This window comes from Monocercomonoides exilis (genome assembly GCF_001643675.1).
Source record: "Monocercomonoides exilis strain PA203 chromosome Unknown scaffold5-2102611, whole genome shotgun sequence".
In the NCBI taxonomy this organism is placed as follows: Eukaryota; Preaxostyla; order Oxymonadida; family Polymastigidae; genus Monocercomonoides; species Monocercomonoides exilis.
Genome location: NW_027150550.1, coordinates 1,209,409 through 1,233,479, shown reverse-complemented (window position 1 = coordinate 1,233,479; position 24,071 = coordinate 1,209,409). Strand labels below are relative to the sequence as shown.

The window sequence follows — 24,071 nt, the reverse complement described above, 5'->3', positions numbered from 1 at the left end:
AAATAATTGAAAGCAAAGCATAGTGCATAGCATGTTAGAAACTAATTAATGTCAAACAATTGATATAAGGAAAAGTTGAAGATATTTGCTCATTAAAGCAACAGTCGTGATGCATGATTTGATATTATCACCAAAAGAAAACATAATCTGCGCAATTTGCTTATGAGGATATAATTTTTCTGCTATCACATTGTCTTCTATCAATGGAATTGGTGATAAAAAAGCAGGAAAATTTGATTTTTCCATTGATTGAAATTATAAAATAGGTTGCAGATCAATAATTAAGCGCTGTTTTTTTACTTTAGAACCTGTATAAGTCTTTATTTAACGATATCTTAAAGATGAAAAAACAGCAAGAGCATGAAGATCGGTATTTTAAAATAAATAATGCTCAAAACGAGCACTTATTTAAAAATAACGAAATCAGAACTTCAAAATACACATGGTGGAATTTTGTACCAAAAAATTTGTTTGAACAATTTCGACATATTTCAAACATTTATTTTTTGGCTGTTATGATTGTAAACCTTCTGTGTGCCAATTTTGAATTAAACTTTTTAAAATTTAAAGATTTTTATTGTTGTTTTGAACAGTCCCGGAATGGATATATTTTCTCCAGGATCATCCATTGCGCCACTTGTTTTTATTGTTGTTGTTACTGCACTAAAGGATATTTATGAAGACTACAAAAGGCACAAAACAGATAACGAAACAAATGCAAAGCAGGTTCGTGTATTTAGAGATGGGCGATTTCGGAGTATAAAGTCGAAAGACATTCATGTTGGAGATTTCATATTTGTGAAAAGGTTTGATTTGTGCTTTTTTTTCAGAAAAATTCAAAAACGCACAAAATAATTTTTGAATATTTATAGGACTGAAGAAGTTCCTGCAGATTTTATAATGTTAAACTCAACATCTTCAGATGGAATAGGATACATTAATACAATGAATCTTGATGGTGAGACAAATTTAAAGATCAAAATGCCTCTTCCATTTACAAAACGTCGATTAGGTATTAAAGAAACATTTCTTAATTGCTTTTTTAATTTTTCACTGTTTCTGCTTGTTGTAAAATTTACAACAGATCTATTTTCTGATATTAGCACGATTGAAAGCGAAAAGACAACCAATATGTCAACCCTCTCCACCGAAATTTCGTATCAAGTTGATGCAAATCGAGCCAATTCTGAAGATGGCCAACAAAATGAAGATATCGACGATGAGACTGTTGAAGAGAAGTATTTTTCCTCCGTTCTGAAGCACTGGCAGGGTACAATCATCTGCGAGCAGCCGAACCGCCACCTGGACCAGTTTGCAGGGCGTGTCGAGTTTGAGCAGCTGGACGAGGAGCCGGCAGAGGGCATCTTGACAAAGGAAGATCTGGTGCAATCTGTTAGCCCCACACAATTCGTACTGAGGGGCAGCCGTGTTGGCGGGGTTGGGTCTGGCGGCGAGGACGAGCTGAGCGAAGAGGAGGAGATGGAGGCGATGCTGGGGGGTGGGGAGAAGAAAGGAGAAAATGTGCTGAAGAGGCAGAAGAGGAGGAAAAGAGCAGGGACGGGGTGTATTGTAGGGGTAGTGGTGTACACAGGACGAGACACGAAGATGATGCAGAATATGGTTGACACGCAGAAGAAAGCAGGGAAGATGTCGACGCTTGAAAAGAGGCTGAACTACATCGTTGGCGTGCTGTTTCTGCTGAACATTGTGATTGTCGTTGTTCATGGGGTGGTGCAGACTGTGATTGAGGTATGGAAATTAGTTTACAGAGAAGTGAGGATTTGGTTTGTTGAAAGTGGATATTTTTTTTTTTTTTTTGTTTATATGTTTTTTGAATTATCTTTTGTTTTTGTGTTTATTCTTTTGTTTGCTCAATCTTTCTGTAATTATTAATTATAAAACTGCTTGTTTCTGTTTATTCAATGCAACTATTCTTTTTTTCTCCTCTCTCCTTCTATTTCACATTTGAACCATACAACAACCATCATCATAATAATCATCATCATTAACATCATCAATCGCATCCTTCTCACAATCTTCAATCTTCAATCCTCAACAACTCCAACTCCAACTCCAACTCCAACTCCAACTCCAACTCCAACTCCAAAATTACTCCACCCCCACCACCAGAAAAACTTCTCCACATCCCATCCATATCTCTTCCTGGGCGCTGCCTCCTTCACCACTTTATCTGCCCTGCAGCGTATTGCTGGGGCATTTGTGCTCTATTCATACCTCATCCCAATCTCCCTGTTTGTCTCCATCGAAATCTCTCGCCTGTTTCAGGTGATGTTTCTGGAGGCGGACGAGCACATGTGGCTGAAGAAGAGGAAAATGTTGAAGAAGAAGAAGAATTCAATGACAGCAATAACAACAACAACGATGATAAAGCAGAACAATAATGATGAGGATGAGGAGGAGGAGAAGAAGAGGAAGCAACAGCCGGGCGAGGCAGATGTTTCATCTCCTGTGAATGAAAGTGGAAATGAAGAACGCTCATCTTCTGTAATTCTCAATTCAAAAGGAGAAGGAAAAGAAGAAAGAGAAGAGAAAGAAGAGAAAGAAGAAAAAGAAGGAAGAGGAGGAGGAGGAGCAAGCGAAGAAGGAGAAGAAGAAATAGAAGTGGAAGGGAAGCTTGTGTGTCGCACGTCGCTGCTGAATGAAGAGCTGGGTCTTGTTGAGCACATTCTGACAGACAAGACAGGGACGCTCACACAGAACAAGATGGTGTTTACAGCAGCAGGGTTGGGCGACTGCCTGCTGAAAGTGGTGACAGAGGAGGAGAAAATGCAGAAGAAGGAGAAAGAGAGGGAGAAAGAGAGAGAGAAAGAAGGAGAAAAGGGAAAGGGAAAGGGAAAAGAAAAAGAAAAATCCAAAGAAAAAGAAAATCAAATGGAGCGATCAGATTCCGTGTCATCTGTGCTGATGAAGATTGGCAGCTTGAAGATGGACGATGCACTCGACATGAATGCCTTTCTTGAGAGTTTTCTGACTTCTCCTTCGAAAACCAGCACAATCACCTCTTCTCCTTCTCCTTCTCCTCTTTCGCCGGCCTCTTTTGCCCTGGACGAGTCAGCCAGTGTCAACTCAGCTGCTTCTACTTCCTTCACTCCAGTTCTCCCCCTCATCGCCCCGCCAATCTCACCTGCTGGCTCGCCTGTCATCGCTTCTTCCACAGCTGGCTCCGTCTCCTTCTCTTCTGCTTCTTCTGTTTCCTCCTCCTCCTCCTCCTCTTCTTCTTCTTCTTCTCTTTCTTATTCCTCTTCTCCTTCTCCTTCTCCTTCTTCAGAGTTCAGTGCGTGGTATGCCCTTGTCACGGGAAGGTTGCCTTCTCCAACGTCTGCTGCAGACATTGAAGCGCCTGAACAACTTCCTTCTCCGCCTCCCCCTCCTTCTCCTTCTCCACCTCCTTCTCCTTCACCTTCTCCTTTGGATGATGGACTTACAAATCCATCTTCTTCTGCTTCTTCTTCTATTTCTTCCTCTTCTTCTTCCTCTTCCTCTTCTTCTTCCTCTTCCTCTTCTTCCTCTTCCTCCTCCCTCTCTTCCTCCAACAACAATACTGATTCCCAAGGCAATAACAAATCCATCATCAATGTTGATGTGGACTCACCTTTGTGGTCATTTTATGCACAGCACTTTGTCAACTGCCTTCTTCTCTGCCATGACGCTGTGGCTGATGTGAGAGACAGAAAGAGAGAGAAAGAAGAGGAAGAGGCGAAAAGAAAGAAGATGAAGGAGGAAGGAGAAGGAATAACAACTAAGTTGTTCAATAAGTTTAAAGCAAGAGATAAAAGGAATAGGAAGATGCATAAGCACAACCAAAAAGCTAATTTGTCATCATCTCCTTCTTCTTCTTCCTCCTCTTATTCTTCCTCTTCTTCTTCTTATTCATCACCCACCACTTCTCAATCCCCTTCAAACACATTCTCTTCCTCTCCTCTCATAATGAGTGCCTCCACAGCCGAAGTGCATCAGACCGCTGCTGTTTCAAACAGCACTGAGCAAAGCGACAAAGTTCCTTCAGAACAACAAGTGAATTCTTCTTCTTCTTCTTCTTCTTCTTCTTCTATTTCTGCCTCTTCCTCCACATCCTCCACATCCTCTTTGTCTTCTTCCGAAAGCACACCTTTCATCCCACTCGATTCTTCTGTCAGAAATCAGACAGATCGCTCAAATGCAACAGAACAGCAGTCATCGCCTTCACCTTCACCATCGCCATCACAATCATCAGCTGCACTTCTGCAGAATGTCAGTCCAGATGGACTGAACAACAGTTCAGACATGCAAAGTACTTCTCCTCTTTCATCATCATCATCATCTTCTTCTTCTTCTTCTTCTTCTTCCACTCCCATGTCTTCCATGTCCACCCAGCTCTTCGTCTCGCAAGACCTGACTCGCCTCGCCCGCTTCTCCACCCCTGCCTCTTTGTCTTCTTTGTCTTCCTTAGCCACAGGCACCTCTGCTCCTTCCACCCAGTTCTCGATCGGCTCACTCCTCGAGTCAGAATTCAAGTACCAGTCAACCTCACCCGATGACTTAGCCTTTTTGACGCTTCTGCAGTCACACGGGGCAGCGTTTGCAAACCGCACGCCGAAGCATCTGGACATCTCGAATGAAGGCAGGCTGGTGCGCTTTACGATTCTTGGGCAGCTTCCGTTCACGTCAGCGCGGAGAAGGATGGCGGTGGTGGTGCAGATGGCTGATGGAAGCATCAGAGTATACTCAAAGGGAGCAGACTCGACGCTGCTGCCGATGTGCCGAGAGAACAAGGCAGTGGAGGCAGCGAGAGAGAGGATTAAGCAGCAGATGAAGAGGAGAAGGGGGACGCAGCTGCTGCAGGACGAGTACAGCGGGAGGGAGCTGAGTGAGAGAGGAGAAGGGAGAGAAAAGGGGAATGATAGGAGCAGTAGCAATAGCAGTAATGATAATAATAATAGCAATAATAATAGTGATGAGCTAACGAAGCTGCATCCGACGATGAACCGCATCCACGACTCGCTTGATTTGCTGTCCAGCCAGGGCTTCCGCACATTGGTGCTCTGCACACGCCTGCTCAGCGACTCTGTGTATTCTGAGTGGAAGGCAGCTTATACAGAGGCCGAACGAGCGATTGAAGGGAGAGAGGAGAAAATCGAGGCGGCGTTTAAGCTGATTGAGAAGGACTATGATCTGATTGGGTGCACAGGGGTGGAGGACAAGCTGCAGGACCAGTGCGGGGAGACGATTGAGTTCTTTATTGATGTGTGTTGATTTTTGGTTGTTTTTATTGAATGATGCGATATTGTGTTTATAAACTCTTAATTTTATTCTATTTTACTTTATTTATGAATTATTTTCTCTAATATGGACTTTTTTTGACTCCATCATTTTTTATGAATTACCTTTTAATATTGTTAATTTATTTTATCTTTTTTTCAGTGTGGTATTCGCATCTGGATTCTAACTGGCGACAAAGTTGACACAGCAGTGAATGTTGCATTCACATGCAGGCTGTTGAAGAGAGATAACGAAACACTCTTTTTGACAAGAGAACAACTGAAAGAATTTGAAGAAGCGAACAAAGGAATATTGGAAGATAAAGTTTCAACACACAATCCAGCAGCGTCTGATTCGAGTGAGAAAGAAAAGAAAAGCCAAGAAAAAGATGGAGAAAAAGATGGGAAGCAGAAGATTAAGCCGTCGGAAAGAAGGACGATGGAGGCGATGGAGATGATGCTAAAGGAAATGATAGCTCGGCATTTTGCAGGGCGGCGTGATGCAAAGCAAAAAGCAAAGGAAAAAGTTAAAGCAAAAGAAATGAACAGAAAGAGAAGAAAGGGAGACAAAGAAAAGACAATTGAAATGGAAAGGTTAGGAGAAGAAGAAGAAGTAGGTGATAATGAAGACGAACTAGAAGGCGGGAAAAGGAGAAGCAGAAAAGAGGCATCAGAAAAGGAGCATTCAGGATGTGCACTGATAATTGATGGCTTTTGTTTGAATGTTGTGCTGAGCTCAGAAAAGCTGATTGATCTCTTCTTCCAGCTGGCTGACGTGTGTCACGGCGTCGTCTGCTGCAGAATTGCTCCGATGCAAAAAGTGTGTTTTGTGATGTGAAATATTTTTGATAAAACAAACAAAAAAACAAAAAAAAAATGTTGTTCTTTATTCATTATTATTAAGGAATTGTTGTTTTCATTTGTATTCTTTTCTTTTATAATTCTTTTCTTTTTTCGAAATCTTTTCTAATTCTCATATTGAGTTTATTTTTTCATTTTCATTATTTTCATTATAATCATAATTATTACTGTTATTCAGGCGCTTGTTGTGCGTATGGTGAAGTCGAAGAAGAAGTCAGTCACTTTGGCTGTGGGTGATGGTGCTAATGATGTGTCTATGATTCAGGAGGCCAATGTGGGTGTGGGCATAAGAGGATTGGAAGGGCTGCACGCTTCACAGAATGCAGATTACTCTATCTCAGAATTCAGGTTTGGGGGAATAAAAAAGATGGGAAAGTGAAAGAATTAAAAGAGAACAGCAATATTTTTGTTTTTTTGCGGAATTCTCCTTTTTTCTGAAGAAAAAGTATTTTTTTTAAACTGCTTTCCTTTCTAAAACTCAAATGCATATTATTTTTTTATTCAATTCCACAATTATTTGTCTTTATTTATCTCATCCATTGCATTCAACCTAACAATTTCTTTCTCTCTTTCTCTCATTCTCTCTCTCTCTCTCTTCCACCAGGTTTCTCCGCCGCCTGATGACGGTGCATGGACACCACTGCGCCTACCGTCTCTCCACCATCATCAAATACTCCCTCTACAAAAACATCGTCTTCACCACCATCCTCTTCCTCTTCCAGATCTTCTGCGGTTTCTCTCTTCAGATCTGCTACAACGACTGGTTCGGCACTTTCTACAACCTCGTCTTCACCTCTCTGCCAATCCTGTTTGTGGCGATTCTTGACAAAGATTTGCCTGACTGGGTGTTAGAGAAGGACACGAAGATGTATGCGGAGGAGAGGCGCGTGAAGGAGCTATCGCTGCCCCGCCTGCTGTTTTGGGGTTTTATGGGGATTGCTCATGGGTGCAGTATGTTGGAATGAGGGAAGGAGAAGAAAGAAAGAGAAGAAGATGTGTTGAGAGAGTTCATTTTTATTAGGTTGAAAACGGTTTTCTATGTATATTTTATTTAATTGGTAAAAGAAATTTTCATTTGGACATTGCTTCTTTTTTAACTTCGCAATATCTTTCATTTTTTTTTACTAATTTTCAAATCAATATTCTCTTTTCATTATTGTTTTATTTCTCATTTTCACCTTTTTATTGTATCTTTCTTCATTTCTTCCTTTCTCCACCCTCCCTCCTTGCACTCCTTAGTCATCTTCTTCCTCACCTACCTCTTCTTCCAAGAAGGCGACATCACATACGGTGCGAAGGCCAGCGGGCTCCCTGTGTTTGACACATACCTGGCGACGGCCTGCTTAACCACGGTTGCGCTTGTGGAAGGATGGACAACACATTTCTGGCATGTTCTGACTCACATCGTGAACTACTGCTCGTATCTGCTGTACTACTTGGCAATGATCATCATCAACGTCTGGCGCTGGCTGGCGCCCGATTATTACTTCTCTTTCTTCCACTCGTTTGCCTCTGGCACGTACTGGCTGTCGATGATCGCCATCTGCACAGTCACGTTTGTGCCGCTCCTTCTGGGATCATTGTTTGCTTATCTTTGGAATTTTGGACTTCATTCATCTTTTATTATTCACACTCTTTAATAAATTCTCTTTTTCTTCTTCCTCCTCCTCCTCTTTTTTATCTATTTCTTGTATTGCTGCTTTTTTTATATTCTTCTTCTTTTCAAAATCTTTTCTTTTCTTTTCCGTTTCCTTTTTCTATTTCTATTTTAGCATCAGACGAGAATTCTTCCCCACACACAGAGACAAGCTGGCAAAGAAAATCAACAAAGGCTGGAAGTTCATGCATTTCCCACCTTCTCAAAAGAATCTTCATTCAGCTTGAAGCAAATGGACTGTTAACAAGGTGAATGCTATTTGCATAGTCATTCAGTTTAATCAAACTGATGTTATGTGGCATAAGAGGAAAAATAAATTTTTTTTTTGATTTGGATGTATTTACAATCTTCGCTTTATTCACACTTATTTGTACTTTCTCTTAGCTGTGAACGAATTTCTAAAATATGAAACAGCTTTTATTGTTTGGTTTTAATTGCCTCCAGTTTTGTTTTTAAACAGTGTATATTTGTTGCTGACTATAAGTGTGCTCAAAATATTAAAAACCATATTAGCTCAATGTAATTTTCATTTTACAGTTTTAACAGCTTTTTTTCAGTTTTATGTTTTTCATCCTTTTTAATTTTTTCGATCATTCTTAAATAAAATGTTCATTTCACCAATTATATATCATCACATCACTCATTGTCAAATCTGTATGATTGACAACCGCTCCACTTCACTTTATTTTGTGATTGTTGAAGCTTCGCACATTCAACAATTCATAAGGAGATTTTTTTTCTTAAAAAGCAAAAAAAATTCATTCAATCGATCTTTATTCGTTTATTATTTATTTGTTTGTTTTTCTTTTTAATTTTATTTTTCTTCTCAAACATCCGTTTTATAGTGAAGTGGCACGGACTCAAGAAGAAAAATGCAGATCAGCCTCATTAAACACCTTCAGCAATTGAAGAAAGTCATCCAAATCCAACTTAATCCCACGCTTCTCCGCAAACCCTGAACTAACCAGCAGCTGCTCCAGTTTCTGCTTCATTGGCACATCGTCTGCGGGAAGAGCCTTACCGCTGAGTGACATGAATGTGCGGTAGTTCTTCTCCATCATCTCCACCACATTGTCCAGCTTGAACAGCGCACCAATGGTTTTGTTCTTGCGCATGAAGCAGATGCGTGTTAGTCCATCCCATTCCTGTGCAGTTTTTCACAGCAGAAGAGTAAAGTAGAAGAAAGTGAATGAAAATGAAAAGGCAAAAAGATAAATACGAACGGAAATATCGCAAAGTTAATTTTGTCCAAAGCAAATAGATATGTCATTCGCAAAAAATTAAAAAGGATATCTTTTTCTGTCAAATTTTCAACAAACCCGATAATCGATTGAAAGAGGAGGGTTTCTGGGCTCAATTCTCACAACAGCAGAATCAACTTGTGGAGGTGGACGAAAATTGCCCTTTCCGACCTTCATAACATGAGACACATTTGCGAGAAGTGAAGTGTTCACCGTAAGTCTGCAATACAACTCGGAATCAGGAAGTGCCACAAGCCTCTGGGCAAATTCTGCTTGAAGCATAAGAATGGCAGTCCTCCATAAAGGACGAATTGAAAGCAACCTGAAAAGTAACGGTGATGATATTGAATATGGAATCTGGAAAAATGCCATTTAAAAAATTCAAAATTTTTTTGAACATTTATGTAACTTTTTGCAAAATTTTCACAAACGTTTGCAACAACAATTGAAAAGAAAGGAAGATCCACTTTCAAAACATCTCCCTGGATAATTAACAATTTTGAATTATAAGGTGTTCCTGCAACTCTTTTCTTCAATTCAATCACCATACGAGGGTCGCTATCATTATGATATTTAAATTTTGGAGGAGAAAAACAAGCTAAACAAAAATGCTTACAATTTTTTACAAACACTTCAACTGCTATAACTTTTTGACAACGTTCAAGTAATTTCATTGTAAGATTTCCTGTTCCAGGGCCAATTTCTATTAATCACAAAAAATAAAATCATTTCAAATAAATTGAATATGTTCTTTTGCTTCAAAATTTAAAATAATAATACCTAAGCATATGTCATTGCTTCTCAATCCTGCCTTTTCGACAATACCTTCAATAATATCTGATTAATAGAAATTAATAAATTTTAAATAAATACTCCAAAATCAAGTTGCAAAACGTGGATTAATTAATAAATGTTGTCCCTTTGAATGTTGGAGAACAAGACCTTGACGGAATTGTCCTTTGCTGTCGTTTGTTTTAATTTTTGGCATTTTACCCTTTATTTTCTTTTATGAAAGAAATAAAAATATAACATAAAAGAATATTTAGATTTTTTAATTTTTGAAGGGAACCAGCCGTGAAATCTCCTTTATTTTTGCATAAGAGTTAGCGCTGCAATGAACAAAACATTAGAAGGTTTTGTAATACTGTACAACTTTTGAATCGTGAAAGTACTTAAAGTTGTACTGTTTATTTTGTTTCTTGTAGCATGCGAGAGAACAAAAGATGGAAATCGATTAGATGAAATTCTTGGAGATGGGGTAAACCCACAAGACTATTCGTTGCCGACATTTGTCGATATATCACAAGCTCTTGTTGCTTTGGTTAATCCTCATTATCAGCCAACTTCGATTCATGCACGGGAAATGATGGCGCTTTTCCGCCCAAAAGAACATTCAAGTTCAGATGGCCATATTTACCTTTTTATATTTGCAGATGCATTTGGGGAAAACATTCGCATGAAGCTTCCAGATGACTTTTTTATGAAACGGCATTTTGTTCAACTCTCTCGTGCCATATTTCCATCATCAACTCCCTGCTGCATGACATCACTTTTTACTGGTTTGTATCCATGCGATCATGGGGTTGTTGGAAGAACTTACCTTAAAGAGCATAATATTGTAGCGACTCCGCTAAATTTCGTCGACTTCGAATCCCGTAAGAAATTAGACGTATGCAAATAAATTTCACTGTCAATTTTATTTTTGTTTTTGAAATTTATTTCTAGGAATCGGGCATTACAATTCCCCAGCTTTTTCCAAAGCCTGTTTTACTTCCTGAATCCACAGACTACTTTTTTACTGAAGGAATGCACAACCCACAATTAGATTATGAATGGAAAAAAAGGAAAAGCGAAAAAATCAAAGAAAAAGAAAGCGCCACAAAAAGTGAAGGAGAACCCAACGAGCATGAAGAGGATAATCCACGATTTCATTATTACTGGGATTTGGATGATTGTGCTGAAAAGATAATTGATTTTGTTCATTCATTGCAAGAATCCGACAAGCAGCAAAAAATGGCATCGACTGCAGAGAAACCCTGTGAAGATCATTTGATTGTTGTTTATTGGGATGTTATCGACAATATGGAGCATCGAACGGGTATGCATACACAGGAGACAGAAAATGCACTTAAAGATTTGGAGAAGTTTTTGGCATCACTTGAAAAGGCACTGACACAAACGACGTTTGCTGCGAGATTTATTTCAGTAGATTTGATATATATGTTTTATTTGTTTGAATATCTATTTCAAAATTATTCAATAAAATTCTGAAAGAATTGTGGTGACAGCTGATCATGGGCATACGCCTCTTCCTTTCACCAACCACGTGGATTGGGATTGGCCGCCAGCAGGGCTAAGTGAGGAAGTGCAAAAGCTAATCGAAGATCATACCGCTGCTTATGAAGTCAGAAAGGAGAAGTATCAGAGAGATGTGAAGGAGCGAGAAGTGAAGATACAAAAGGAAATAGCAGATTGGGAGAGTAAGCAAAAAGCGAAGCAGAAAGAAGGAAAAGACTCCCCCGAGACGAAAGACCAGCTAGAAAGCAGCTTGTCTCCAAGCGCCGCAGCCGCCAGTGCGGAGGCTGGTTCTGCTGATTCTTCAACTTCTGCTGCTTCACCGTTCATTCCGCACATCCGTCAGATCAATCCGATCTATCCGTTTCAGAAGCCGATTTTCAATCTGTTTGACACAAAAGAGGAGCTGCAGCAGCATCTCAGCCGAGTTGACCGGATGCTTTCGTTGCTGAGGACGAAGCATGCCGGAGGAGACAGACGGTGCGGCTTCTTTTATTGCATCGACGGAGAGGACAACAAACTGGAGTTTAAGAAGCTTTTCACACAGGAATATGGAGACGTATGTTGAGAAAGGGGATGGTTGATTGAATAATCGTGCAATTAATTTTTTAAAATAGATTTTATTATGAAAAAATAAAATCAGGACTTTAGATGAAGATCTTTACTTTTTCTTTCTTTCTTTCTTTCTTCTTCTTTTTTTTTTTTGTTTTCTTTTTTGTTTTCTTTTGTTTTGTTTTTTGTTTTTTGTTTTCTTTTCTCTTTTAAAAGAAATGTGTTTTTGTTGGTATATATAAATTTTTAATATTGTAATCATAATATTCCTTTTTATCATTGTATTTTTTTATAATCTACTTCAAATAGAAATTTGTCCTCATGAGCGTTGATGAAGTTGATGAGTTGCGACTTTTCGGACCGACTCCACTCTCTCCATTCACAAAAGAGAGGATGGGCGATTGGGTCTGCTTACCAAAAGGCATGTAATTGACATTTCTATCAATTTTTATTCATATTTATGATATATAACTTTATACCACTTACAATAAATAAATCTGTTATTATTATTATTGTTAACATGCAATTTCTGCTTTGCCCAGAGAATGCGCCGTATGGATGGGGCCATGCAGTCCATGTTTCTGTTCATAGCGGCCTTTCTCGCGATGAGATGCTCGTTCCGCTTGCTGTCTGCCAGCTGTGAAAAGGAGCATCCATATTCTCTATGCATTGGCTAAGTACTCTTCAATATTTTGTATGTTTCTAAAAAAATTCCTTTAAAGATTTCTTTAGAGTGATTGGTATTCATCGCTTGTGTTTTTTTTATTTTCTTTCTCAAATCTATTTGATTTCGTATACGTTGAATATTTTCGAAATATTTACTGTCCGTTGTTTGTGATTCATTTTTGTGAATTTTGTGTTTGGAAAAAATGGAGCGCGAGTTTTATCTTTTCATACACCGACACTTCATCTATCACTTTTGTAAACGTTATTTGCTTTTTTAAAACTTGAATTGCTCCAGGATTAATTCGTTTAAGGCAGCATCAATTTATAACATCTGGTTTGCAAAATAAAAAAAAATTCTAAAAAAGATTCTAAAATTCAAATGAAAACTGCTCCAGCATATCATTTTGAATGCCGAATGTTGTGTGTGCAGCAGTTCATATCCCGAGCACCACAACAAATTAAAAAGAACGAAATAAAACTTTCATTACTCAATTTGAAAGATTAAGGAATCAAAATAAATCATACGAAAACATTTTCTTTGGCAAAGAAGAGAGAAGATAGAAAGCGAATTCTTTGAAAAGAAAATTATCAAAGAATAATACATTTAAAGAGTACTTGCAGAAAAGAAAGAAATAAGCAGTTTTCGTTAAAAATGAAAGATTTTATGAATTGTATTAGAAAAACGATGTTCCTTGAGAATTATCTTCAGTGTCAGATGTTTCCTCTTCTCTAACAGGAGGAATCGCTGCGTCGTCAGAAAATGCTTCTTTTGAATGGCTTTCAACTTTTTTAATTTCGGCTTCATTCTTTAGCCGTTTATATACCTCATAAGTTATAAAGGATCCAATTCCTGTGCATATTGCGCACATTGTCCACATAATAATATCTGCAACGCGCAATAGAGTTGTACTATACTCTCCAAGAAACACAGCTTGCATAACCATGAATTCAACAATTACATAGATGCACATTAAAACTTGTAATTTCAATTATTTATTTTTTACAAATTTTTAATATTTATTTACAAGGAAATAAAATAAATCAAACTTTGCCCCAATAGAAGAGGTTTCTTTGATAAAACAACACCAAGAACGGTTAAAAGTGATCCAACAACTTTTGGCCAAATAATGATATTTGTAAAAAGATAAAAAAATTTTTATCGGATTACATAACGATGATAAAAATACAAACGATATGCTGCAGCCGCACAAATATCTATAAAATGAGTAAAATGATAGTATTTGGGAAATGTTGAAACTGCAATAACGTGGTAAATCAGCATCCATGCACCTGGGGGAAAAAATTGTTGAAATAAATCAAATTTTAATTAATAAAATACCATAAGTTCCAACAGAAACTATTTCAATTATTTTAGCGATTTTAAAGAATCTCAATGTTTTATTATAGTTTTTAAATGCCATAAAGAAAAAAAAGGCACTTATTCCGAGTCCAACCATCCAAATAAGTCTCATAGCTCCGTCTCCATTAATTAGTCCTTTCAACTACAAAATAATTCTTAATGAACTGCAAAATTAGAAGTCATAAATACCTCTTTTTCAGATGGCATCTTGATTTAACCTTTGTTTTGGGAATATTGATCGAAACATAAAATTGAAAGAATCTGAAAATATTCACATATAATAATAGCATATCAAATAATTTCAAACAAAATTGAATTTTTTAGTGATCAATCCCAAGTTTTATCTCTTGATATTTTCGGAGAATCAATCTAAATAATGTCAGATATTATGAGTAACAATGGTTCCGCAGTTGTTGCCATGAATGGCAAAAACTGTGTTGCCATAGGTTCTGACCTTTCATTTCAAGTTGAACGACAGCACATCGGACGGATTTTTAAAGTCTATCAGATCACTGATAAGATTCTCCTTGGACTTACCGGGCTTCTTTCTGATTGTGTATCATTCTACCAATTAGTAAGATATCATATAGCCCATTTAAAATTGACAGAAGGGCGAACAATACAGCCGAAATCATTTATCCATATGGTGTCATTTCTTTTGTATTCTAAACGGTTTGTTTTAGCATCAGTAATTGTTTTGTTCTTGTTTCATAACTTTATTTTGACTATTTATTTTCTTTTCCTTCAAATTTTCCAACTTTTCGTTTGGATTCAATTATTTTTTTAGATGGCAGCCATATTTTGTTGAAGTGGTTATTGCTGGACTTGACGAAGACGGTAAGCCATATATTTCAAGCTCTGATACCGTTGGGTCCATGACTGAGCCCGAAGATTTTGTTGTCGGAGGTACTGCAACTCAAAGCCTTCTTGGTGCAGCTGAATGCTTTTGGGAAAAAGACATGGTTTGTTTATGAATCACCTTTAAAAAAGCGGTTAAGTTGTTATTAATATTTCAATTCTATTTTTCAAATAATTTTCATTTTTAGGACTCAGAGGCTTTGTTTGAAGCAACGTCTCAGACTTTGCTTTCTGGAATTGATCGTGATTCTTATTCTGGTTGGGGAGCTGTCACATATATTCTGTTTGTAAATAACTTATATTTATAAATTTTCAAGTTATTTTATAATTGAAATATATTATTAATTATGAAAATTTCCATTGATAATTTTTTTCGAAGAACTCCCGAGAAGCTCATCACAAGATATCTCAGAAGCAGACAAGACTAAACTGTGCACTTTTATTTCTTCCACTTCATTGATTCTATCAAATTTTTTTCAACTTCTAATTATTTTGAATCAAAAGTATGCTTTAAAGATCTGTAAAAATTCAAAGATCAAAATAATATGTTTCTGTCAAAACTTAGTTACGAACCTTCATCAAATGGAAATAAACGATTGGAAAGAAGTGATTCAAGTTTGGAAGAAGTTTTTATCAAGAATGAAATTAAAGATTTATCGCTTCGTTAATAATTCAAATTTTCAAAAAAAAAAAACTGTAATTATTTTGCTTCATATATTATGATTTTTCAAACTTAAAAGTTGTTTAAATCTGAGTTTGGACAATATTTTGAAGATTTCAAAATTGGGCATGCACTTCAGGAGATGTATAAATCATTGAAATTAGAAGAAGAAAAATGGACAAATGTATTGAGCCAATTGGATGAAGCAACGAAACAAGTCAGAGACTTACTGAGTTATGAAGAAAAAGGACATTTGGACCCAACGTTTGACCATTCATTGAAATATGTACCGTTTAGAATTTTTTTTCCACTGTTATTGACCGTTTTTAAGAATTGAGGAGCCTGCTTTTCTTTTGACAGACACAAAAATTTTTTCGGAAGATAAAAAAGACTCATCGTTTGAGAGTCGGTCATATGCATCGAAGGAAGATATCTCCGATTCAACAACAACAACAACAAGATTTAATGAATCTTTGATGAATTATTCCATTCAAAATAAAGGCAAAAAAAAGGAAGAAAGAAAATCCGCTCCTCCCATTGCAACTCGCTACCAAGAACTGCTCATGAAAATGGAGAATGATATGAAAAGTTCAAAGCAAAAAGAGAAAAAGAGTTTAAAAAAGAAAGGTCTGACAAACAAACGGTATGTTCCAACGTACATTCCGTTTGATCCAACAATGACACCAACTACTCAATGAAAAGATCCTGAGTATATTTGATAGATCATCATTGAAAAGCAAATAGTTCGTAAAGGAGTTCAAATAAAAATATTTTTTATCACTTTGAAATGAAATGATCTGAGCCACAGCTTTTTCGAGATGTGTTTGTGCGAAATCATGATTTTGTCCATCGATTACATAATATCAATGTTTTCCTTTATGGGTAAAAGGACAAATACTTCGTAGAGTATCAAAATAATGAATTGCATTTGTAAAATGGATTTTTGATGAATTCAAAATATTTATTCTTGAAGAATAACATGATATGAATCAATATTTCTGCATTTATTATTTTTTAAAGGAAACAAAAAAAGATAAGAAAGAAAGATTTTTTTTCAAAATTCTTCATTTCAACAAATGAATAAAAATCATTGTTCAATTCAATTATATAATATTTTTTGGTGATTGATCAATTTTCATGAATGTCTTCTTTCACTTTTTCCACGGGTGTAGATCGTTTTTTTCAGAGGTACGTAAATTTAAATGCAAATGATTTCCCACGAAAATCCAAAAAGCGATTCGGATATAGCACTTTAGCTTTGAGAAAGAAAAGACAAGAAGATGCGTTAACAAAAAGAAGACAAGCTGCTAATGGCGCTCTTGTCGAGGATCTAAATGTCGATTTTGCAATATCAAAAGTTTTTGAATTGTTACATTCATCAAATATTTCGGAAATCATTGATGGATTGTCTGTTCTTCGTTCAATTTCAATCATAGGTCTGCTTTTTTGTCTTGAAAGTCATCTTTGATCAAATATATTTTGACTTGAATTCATTCTAGGAGATTCTGTTTTGGACAAATTTGTGTCTTATGACATCATTTCTTTACTTTTAGTTGTATATCAAACATATAATGAAATTCCGATAAAGTTGCACGTTTTAAGCATATTTTTTAATATTTCTGCCGTTTCTTCACACATTTCGCACTCTCTTTCATATGCTGGAGTAATACCACTTCTTTTACAGAACATCTCAAAAGATTCGCCTGATGCAATCCGTGGGGAGGTGTGAATGACGAGATATTTTTCCTTTTGTTCATCTCTTCGTTAAGGCGATGTGTTGCCTGGCAAACTTATTAATAGATTTTCAAGAGGCGAGAAACTCGTTACTTCTTACTACAATTGGACAGCAAATTAGAGATTGTATTGATGATGAACTTGTGCCCGAAGATCAAGATTGTCTGGATGCTGATGATGAGCGGAGCACGTTTTTGGAATATCATACAATAGACGGGGCACTTTTTTTAACATCAGTTTTAATGGAAGATATTCAAGATTTGAAGCCAGTTGAATGCTTGCTATCGTCTCTATGTCTTTTAATTGCACAATCATCTGACACAGACAATGGAGAAGATGATGCTGATGATGATGAAATTGATCTTGAAGAGGCTAAAAAGGAAATTGAGAATCTGAAAATTGAACTAGAAAACGATCAAGAACAAAAGATGAAAATGAATAGCTCGTGCACCGACTTACAACTTAATTCATCTTCAAATAAAACGACTTCCGAAACAAAACAATTAGACGATACGAATTCATTCAAAAGAAAATTGACTTCTTCAATGAAAGTGAATGCTTTTTTTTGTTGTCAAAAATTTGCAAATCTTGATGAGGCTTCTGCTCTTGTATGCTTTTTTTTAACAAGAATTGATTTTTTTGTTTAAAAATGGAATTTTTTTATTTGAATATTTTTTAATTTTCATTGGTTGATGCGTTTAAATAAATATCTAGTTTATCAGTCGCTCACCTGCACTCGATGTTATAATAGAAGAAGCTTTAATTTCTGATAATACAAAGGTTAAGATAGAAGCTTTGAAAGTTATGTTTGGCGTTTGTTGTCATTCAACTCCAGAATGTGTTGATGTATGAACTGTTATTAATTTCTTTAAATTCAAAAAATTATGATTATACGGAATTTTTATATTTGTTTATTCTATTATTGTTTTATTTTAAAAATGGATGGTATGTTTGATGTTGGAAATACTTATATTGAAAAAGAACATCATTGATTCTGCAGGAGTGGAAGTGCTGGCTATGTTATTATCAGATCGATCAGAACAAGTTATATGCGAATCGCTTCGAGTTCTATCAAACATTTGCGGTGGAACGCAGCAACAGTTAGGTTTTGTGGTGGAATTCAATCATGGAGAAATAATTAAAAAAGCAGCGGATCTATTTTGCTTGAGATCATCGTCGGAGCAGTTGAAGGAAGAAGTGATATGGCTGATGAATGCAGTGAGTTGTGGGAAAAAGAAAGATTTGGATCTGTTAATTTCCTGCAAAGTGCATTGTTTTCTTTTACAGAATATAAACAAAAGAAGCAATAAGCTGATAGTAATCATCTTCAACACACTTGGAAAGCTCATATATTGCGGTAGAATGAATGCTTTACTGAAATTAAGGCAAGGCTTAGAAAAAAGGTTCCAGCGATTTAAAAGATGGAAGGAGAGTATGACAAAAGATCAAACGGAAGGAAAAGATATTGAAAGCTTTGAAGGCATTCAAAGTGAAAAAGCAAATAGAGATGAATCGTTATTATTTAATTCAGAAGAAATGGAAAATATTGAAACTGAGCAGGCTTTTCTTGATTCAGAGCTTGAAAAGGCACATATCAAATGCAATAATCAATGCATGCATCAGATAGCATCAGATGATTATTGCAGTCAAACCGACACGAAATTCAATGAAGTGCTGAAGGAATTAGCTGATTCTCCTTCTTTTGAAGCCATTGAAAGCTGTATGAATCATTCATCAGCCATTGTGAAACATAAAGCTCTTCAGCTATATCAGCATATTTCTAACTGCTTTTTAAAAGAACAAGAAATAGATGATGAAATAACAGAATACTTTGAAGAAGAGGATGAAGTTGAAGAAGAAGACGAAGATGACTATGAAGAAGAAGAAGAAGAAGAAGAAGAATTTATTGATGATGAAGAAAAGGAAATGGATAAGAATAAAGATGAAGATGAAGATTTTGATGAAGATGATGTTAGTTATGATGATTATGAAATGAGTGAGCGAGATATTGACACTGAAATTTTATGAAGATTAGAAAAGGAAGAGAATAGAAAAAAATATTTGGAAAAAAATGAAAAGGGAATAAGTGTGAAATAAACAATTTTTGTATTAATCTTATTATATTTTTTTTAAAAAAAAGACTCGAATAAATGTATTGCTTAAAATTAATTTACAAGAAATAAAATATTTACCTTTAGAGTTATATTAGATGAATTGTGAAATAAAAAAAATTTCAAAATTATTGGGTTATTTCAAAATAACCCAATTATTTTGAAATTGTCTATGGAAATTTTGAAAATTTTGGGGTATTTTGCAATTACTCAGGTGGCTAAATATTTTCTATGAAAAAATATATTATACATGTTCAAGAAGTTTTTCAAAGCATTTTATCGAAAAATGCGCTGCTGTTTTTAAAATTAAAAATAGTTGAAATGATATTCAAAAGATATTTTTTGGTGATTAATTTTGATTATTCAAATAAAACTTTAAAACGCTGTATTTTTTGATAAACAATTGGGAAAAAATCACAATAAACGATATTCATTACAATTTCAAATATTTTTTTGCAGGATTTCTTCCAAAAAAGAAATTTGAAAATGAAATATCAAAAAAAAAAAAGGTTTCAATGATGTCCTTCAACAGCACAGTATCTTTTCTTAAATTCTTCCAAGTTCATGCTTCAATAAAAGAGCAGTTTAATTTATGTTTGTCTTCAAACTTCATATTCAGCCTTTTTTCCTCGTTTTTCTTCATTTTTTTCTCTCATCATTTATTTCTTCCAAAATATCAATTTCATATTTTTCTTCATACAGAGCTTTTCATCGTCATCGTAAGTTAAAATAAAATCTCTTATGTCCACAAGTTTTCCACATCTAGAAGCTCTTCGTTCTCGCAAAATTCATTTTCATCATATTTATATCCATCAAGCATGTTGAGTCCAAAATAAGCATATAAATATTTGTAACAATATATGTTCAAGCTCTAATATATTTGTTTGAAAACATTTGGCTTGCTTCCTCACTGTTCTCGTCTGAAAAGAAGAAATTGTCCATTTTAAATAATTTGTCTGAATCACGACTTTGGGGGGGATACGGATGGAAACATCATAACAATCAATTGAATAATAAAAAAATGCATACGTCAAAAATTCTTCATTTCTATTGAAAATATTGATGCTCCACAGCCATCCATCAATGAAAATGAACAATTTCATCTTCCATCGAACAAATATCGCTTTTGTAATGCCCAACCTTTTCACTGGAAATATTTCACTTAGTCAATCTGCCTTTGTTAAAACCTCACAGTCTCACTTCGTTGACAGTTTCTGAGCATTTGACATTTCTTGATCATTTTCCATAACGAATTAGAGCCACAAAAGAAAAGAAAGTCCTACTCGATGCATTGTGGCTGAACGGGCATATGAAAACAATGCGATAACAAAAGGATGGATTTATGGTATGGGGTGATGGAGTTGAGTTTTTGGAGGAGGCAGGGTTATGAAGGGGAAAGGAGCGATAAAAGAATGTTTTTTGTGGAAAAGAAGTATTTTAGTGAGATTTTAGAGGCAAAATGGATGCGTAGGAGATGGATTGGGATGAACTTTTGTGGAGTTGTTTTTTCGATTTTTGTGAGTTGGAAGGTGTGGGAATTGTGTTTATTATTTGAGAAAAGGAAATTGTTGTGTTGAAGGTGGGATGAGGAGGGAACGGAAGGGAAGAAGATGGATGGAGTGAGTGGAATATATTATCTTTGGAGGGAAGGACAAGAGTTAGACTGGAAATGGAGTGATATGGAAAAGGGATTATTTTTTTTTCAAATGCAGGGATATTGAGGAGGGTTCGCATGAGGGAGAGCAAGGAGGAAAAGTTTTCGTGGATTTTTGTTTGATAAGAAAGAGAAGTGGGGTTGAAAGTAAAAAAAGTGAGAGAGATTTTTTATAAATATTTAAAATTTTTATTGAATGGACAATTTGGTCGCGCCTTGCATTTGCAGGGCAAGGGATAGAAGAAGAGGCGGAGGAAGACAGGAAGAAGGAACATCAGGTGCAACACTTTGCATTGGGGGTGTGGGGACGGATTCGCGACAGGGATGGAGGGAGATGAGGGGCTGACCACGAGAGGGTGTCTTGCACCAAAGAGAGGCAAAATATTGGAGGCATTTATATTTTTGATTGGGAAAAGGATATTTGGAGAAGGAGATGCAGGAAGTGAAGGTTTTGTGGTGTAGGGGCGTTGATGTTGTTTCGGGTGAAATGTGGAGAAGAAAAATGTGATGCAGCGAGTAGGGATGGAAAGGGGCTCTTCTGATGGAATCTTCTTCATTGCTGGTTTTTTTTTATAGAATGGAGATGGATGAGTTATTTGAGTGGAAGCAGAATACAGGATTGGGTCTTGGCTGATTTTTTTTGAGGAAGCAGAAAGGAAACGAAGACGAGATAGATGGGTTTTGTGGTCGAAAGGAACGATATTTGGAGGAGGAGAAGAAAGTTTGAGAAGAATGATCATCATGAAAGATATCGGTTTGCCACTTTTTTCAATGTTCTTTTTCATGTATTATTTTTTTATGGAATTAGATTGTTTTGCAGGTATATTTACTGCGAATATATGCCTATAGAATATGGAAAGAGAGGATGTAAAATGCATTAAAGAAGCCAGAAAACAGCAATTGAAGGGGCGCATGGAGGAGTGAGGGAGCGTGAAATATAAATGAAAGGAAAGGAAACGAAGATAATTATTTTGAAGGCTTTAGAAGGCGTATCAGGCGAATCTTGTTAAAAGCAAAAAGAGGGAAACAAAAGTTGATGATAAGGCCGAAGAAGATATCTGGCAAAAAAAAATTGGGAAGAAGCAGATATTTTAAAGAAATATAAATGAAATGAGAAGATATTTTTCTTTCTTTTTTGAAGGTTTTGGAAGACATATACGACGAATTTTGTTAAAAGCCGAAAATGAGATCAAGGAATTGATGATGCAGCAGAAGAAGAAATTTGGCAAATGATTGAGAAGTGGAAATGAAATTTTTGACGGCTTGAAAGAAGAGAGAAAAGAGGAACTGGTCTGTGGTGACTTCTTTTCTTGAGGCAGAGTTGACATAAGTTGAACTGACAACTGCCTCATTGAAAAGATACTAAGAAGATTTTGTTATCAAGCTGATGTTCTTCCAATTTTCTCATCATTGAAAAAACGCCTATGCCCATGCAAATGCTGTCTCTGGGAACGTTTGAGCGCATGAGAGAAGAGGAACGTACTGAAGAAGAAGAAGAAGAGGAAGAGGAAGAGAAAGAAGCAACGAAATTTGCATAAATCTTTGGAAGATTTTGTCAATCCCATCAGCTAAACATAATGCTGATTTATTATCAAAATGAAACTTTATTTTTTCTTTCCTTTTTTGACATTTTTTCTTCAACGTTAACATTTTTATTCTCCTTGAAATATTCATTATTGCGCAAAACATCAATATTTGAAATGTTTTTGAGTTTTAATTTGCTCTCTTCTTTCATATTTGATGTATTCTGGAGATTTTTGCGAATCAGTAATTTTTAACCATTTTATATTGAAATTTTGAAATGTTTTGAATAATGACGATCATTTATTGTTCATAGAAACATTTCAATAATCGTATAAAACGCAAAATAATATATTTTTTCTTAACAATTATCACAAAAATACGAAAAATGATATATTTCGTATTATTTGTTGTTAAATGTTCTGAAAATTATTCATTTGATATTTAAAAAATAATTGTGATAAATTAACAGCAATTTTTGATTTCTGAAATATTTTCGGGAAAAATTCAGATCTTCCCACAATCTTTATTAAACTTGAAATTTGTTGGTGAAACTTAAAATAACAGTCTTATTTTCAATTTTTCTGAGAAATTTCAAAATTACTAGATTATTTTCAAATAACATATGCAAATTTCAAAATTTTTCAATAATTTCAAAATTACACAAAAATTGTGCAATTCATCTATTGTTTGTTACAAACTTAAATGTTCTATAGTTCGGATGATTTATTAACCCAATCTATGATAAATATTTGGGTGATTATTTTAGAAATCATATCTTTTTTCGGGGTTTTGATTTTTCTAAGATTGATGGTTTTTCGAAAGATATTTTTATTTCAAAAGAAAAGAAGCATGATAATTGTTTTTAAAATCAAGTGTTTTAACTGTATCAAAGAATAAAGTGTTTTCAATAAGCCTTTTAACTTTTCAAAAAATATTTTTTTGATATTCAAGTTAAATTTTTGAACCGAAAATTATGAATGAAAAATATGATTTCAAAAATAATCACCCATTTTTGTAAAGTTTTTCAAAAAAAATAATTGTGTATTTGTAAATGAAAAACAAAAATGATTAATTAAACATTAACAATAAGCTCTCTATCTTTTCAATTTTTTTTTTTTTTTTTTTTTTGTGCGTGTGTGTGTGTGTGTGTGTGTTTATTATCATCAACATCTTCATAAAATATGTGAAATAAAAGAAACCTTTTTTCTTGGGCTTTTATTATGAGAAAAGATTTTGTTTTCAGAATGTTCATCAATAATATTTTTACTTCTCTCGAATTTTTTCTTCTCCAAATCTTTTTCAAGTTTTCAATATTAATTTTTTGGTGTTTATTAGTTATTCCTGATTTTTCGTATATGAGAGTTATTTTTTTATGTGACATAATACTCTTTTTGTGGAAAACATAACATGATGGTGTTGACTTGTTGCTCCCATTCTTTTTCAATCAAAATTTGAGCTGCAAGTGGGACTAGTACAGTTTGAAGAATTAGCTGGATAAGCTTGGATATAAATTCACGATAAAATGAAATCGAAATGTCGTGAAGAACTGAAACCGGATATGATCACATTGGGTTATGTGCAACTTTTTGAAACAATAACCGATTGTGATTTTTGATAATTTCTCTTTTCGAATAAAATG

General features: G+C 35.3%; 7 protein-coding genes across 7 annotated transcripts; 5 read left to right on the top strand and 2 right to left on the bottom strand.

Moving 5' to 3' along the window:
- Positions 1-515: 515 nt before the first annotated feature.
- On the top strand, positions 516-8,003 carry MONOS_6587 (putative Protein CBR-TAT-2; the record flags this gene model as incomplete). The annotated part of the gene is made up of 10 exons (XM_067876827.1): positions 516-532; positions 594-806; positions 873-1,012; positions 1,085-1,749; positions 2,131-5,244; positions 5,422-6,078; positions 6,298-6,467; positions 6,724-7,070; positions 7,359-7,701; positions 7,892-8,003. The coding sequence occupies 10 exons, from the start codon at positions 516-518 to the stop codon at positions 8,001-8,003; spliced, it is 5,778 nt and encodes a 1,925-aa protein (XP_067734327.1).
- A 539-nt stretch (positions 8,004-8,542) lies between these two features.
- On the bottom strand, positions 8,543-10,005 carry MONOS_6586 (putative dimethyladenosine transferase; the record flags this gene model as incomplete). The annotated part of the gene is made up of 6 exons (XM_067876826.1): positions 8,543-8,921; positions 9,096-9,374; positions 9,449-9,575; positions 9,648-9,720; positions 9,798-9,854; positions 9,912-10,005. The coding sequence occupies 6 exons, from the start codon at positions 10,003-10,005 to the stop codon at positions 8,637-8,639; spliced, it is 915 nt and encodes a 304-aa protein (XP_067734326.1). The 3' UTR covers positions 8,543-8,636.
- A 126-nt stretch (positions 10,006-10,131) lies between these two features.
- MONOS_6583 (putative Type I phosphodiesterase / nucleotide pyrophosphatase) lies at positions 10,132-12,507 on the top strand (the record flags this gene model as incomplete). The annotated part of the gene is made up of 6 exons (XM_067876825.1): positions 10,132-10,150; positions 10,223-10,686; positions 10,743-11,200; positions 11,292-11,871; positions 12,174-12,285; positions 12,407-12,507. 6 exons carry the CDS (start codon positions 10,132-10,134, stop codon positions 12,505-12,507), a joined length of 1,734 nt encoding a protein of 577 aa, XP_067734325.1.
- A 274-nt stretch (positions 12,508-12,781) lies between these two features.
- MONOS_6582 (uncharacterized protein) lies at positions 12,782-14,034 on the bottom strand. Its single transcript, XM_067876824.1, has 4 exons — positions 13,870-14,034; positions 13,722-13,820; positions 13,578-13,643; positions 12,782-13,506 (listed from the first exon to the last, which is right to left on the bottom strand). Exons 1-4 carry the CDS (start codon positions 14,000-14,002, stop codon positions 13,205-13,207), a joined length of 600 nt encoding a protein of 199 aa, XP_067734324.1. The 5' UTR covers positions 14,003-14,034; the 3' UTR covers positions 12,782-13,204.
- A 198-nt stretch (positions 14,035-14,232) lies between these two features.
- On the top strand, positions 14,233-15,289 carry MONOS_6581 (Proteasome subunit beta type-3). Its single transcript, XM_067876823.1, has 4 exons — positions 14,233-14,562; positions 14,678-14,852; positions 14,937-15,031; positions 15,128-15,289. Exons 1-4 carry the CDS (start codon positions 14,267-14,269, stop codon positions 15,174-15,176), a joined length of 615 nt encoding a protein of 204 aa, XP_067734323.1. The 5' UTR covers positions 14,233-14,266; the 3' UTR covers positions 15,177-15,289.
- A 41-nt stretch (positions 15,290-15,330) lies between these two features.
- Positions 15,331-16,512, top strand: MONOS_6580 (uncharacterized protein; the record flags this gene model as incomplete). The annotated part of the gene is made up of 3 exons (XM_067876822.1): positions 15,331-15,363; positions 15,489-15,673; positions 15,741-16,512. The coding sequence occupies 3 exons, from the start codon at positions 15,331-15,333 to the stop codon at positions 16,105-16,107; spliced, it is 585 nt and encodes a 194-aa protein (XP_067734322.1). The 3' UTR covers positions 16,108-16,512.
- A 34-nt stretch (positions 16,513-16,546) lies between these two features.
- On the top strand, positions 16,547-19,302 carry MONOS_6579 (uncharacterized protein; the record flags this gene model as incomplete). The annotated part of the gene is made up of 6 exons (XM_067876820.1): positions 16,547-16,552; positions 16,596-16,845; positions 16,909-17,132; positions 17,179-17,751; positions 17,858-17,989; positions 18,125-19,302. The coding sequence occupies 6 exons, from the start codon at positions 16,547-16,549 to the stop codon at positions 19,169-19,171; spliced, it is 2,232 nt and encodes a 743-aa protein (XP_067734321.1). The 3' UTR covers positions 19,172-19,302.
- Positions 19,303-24,071: the final 4,769 nt, after the last annotated feature.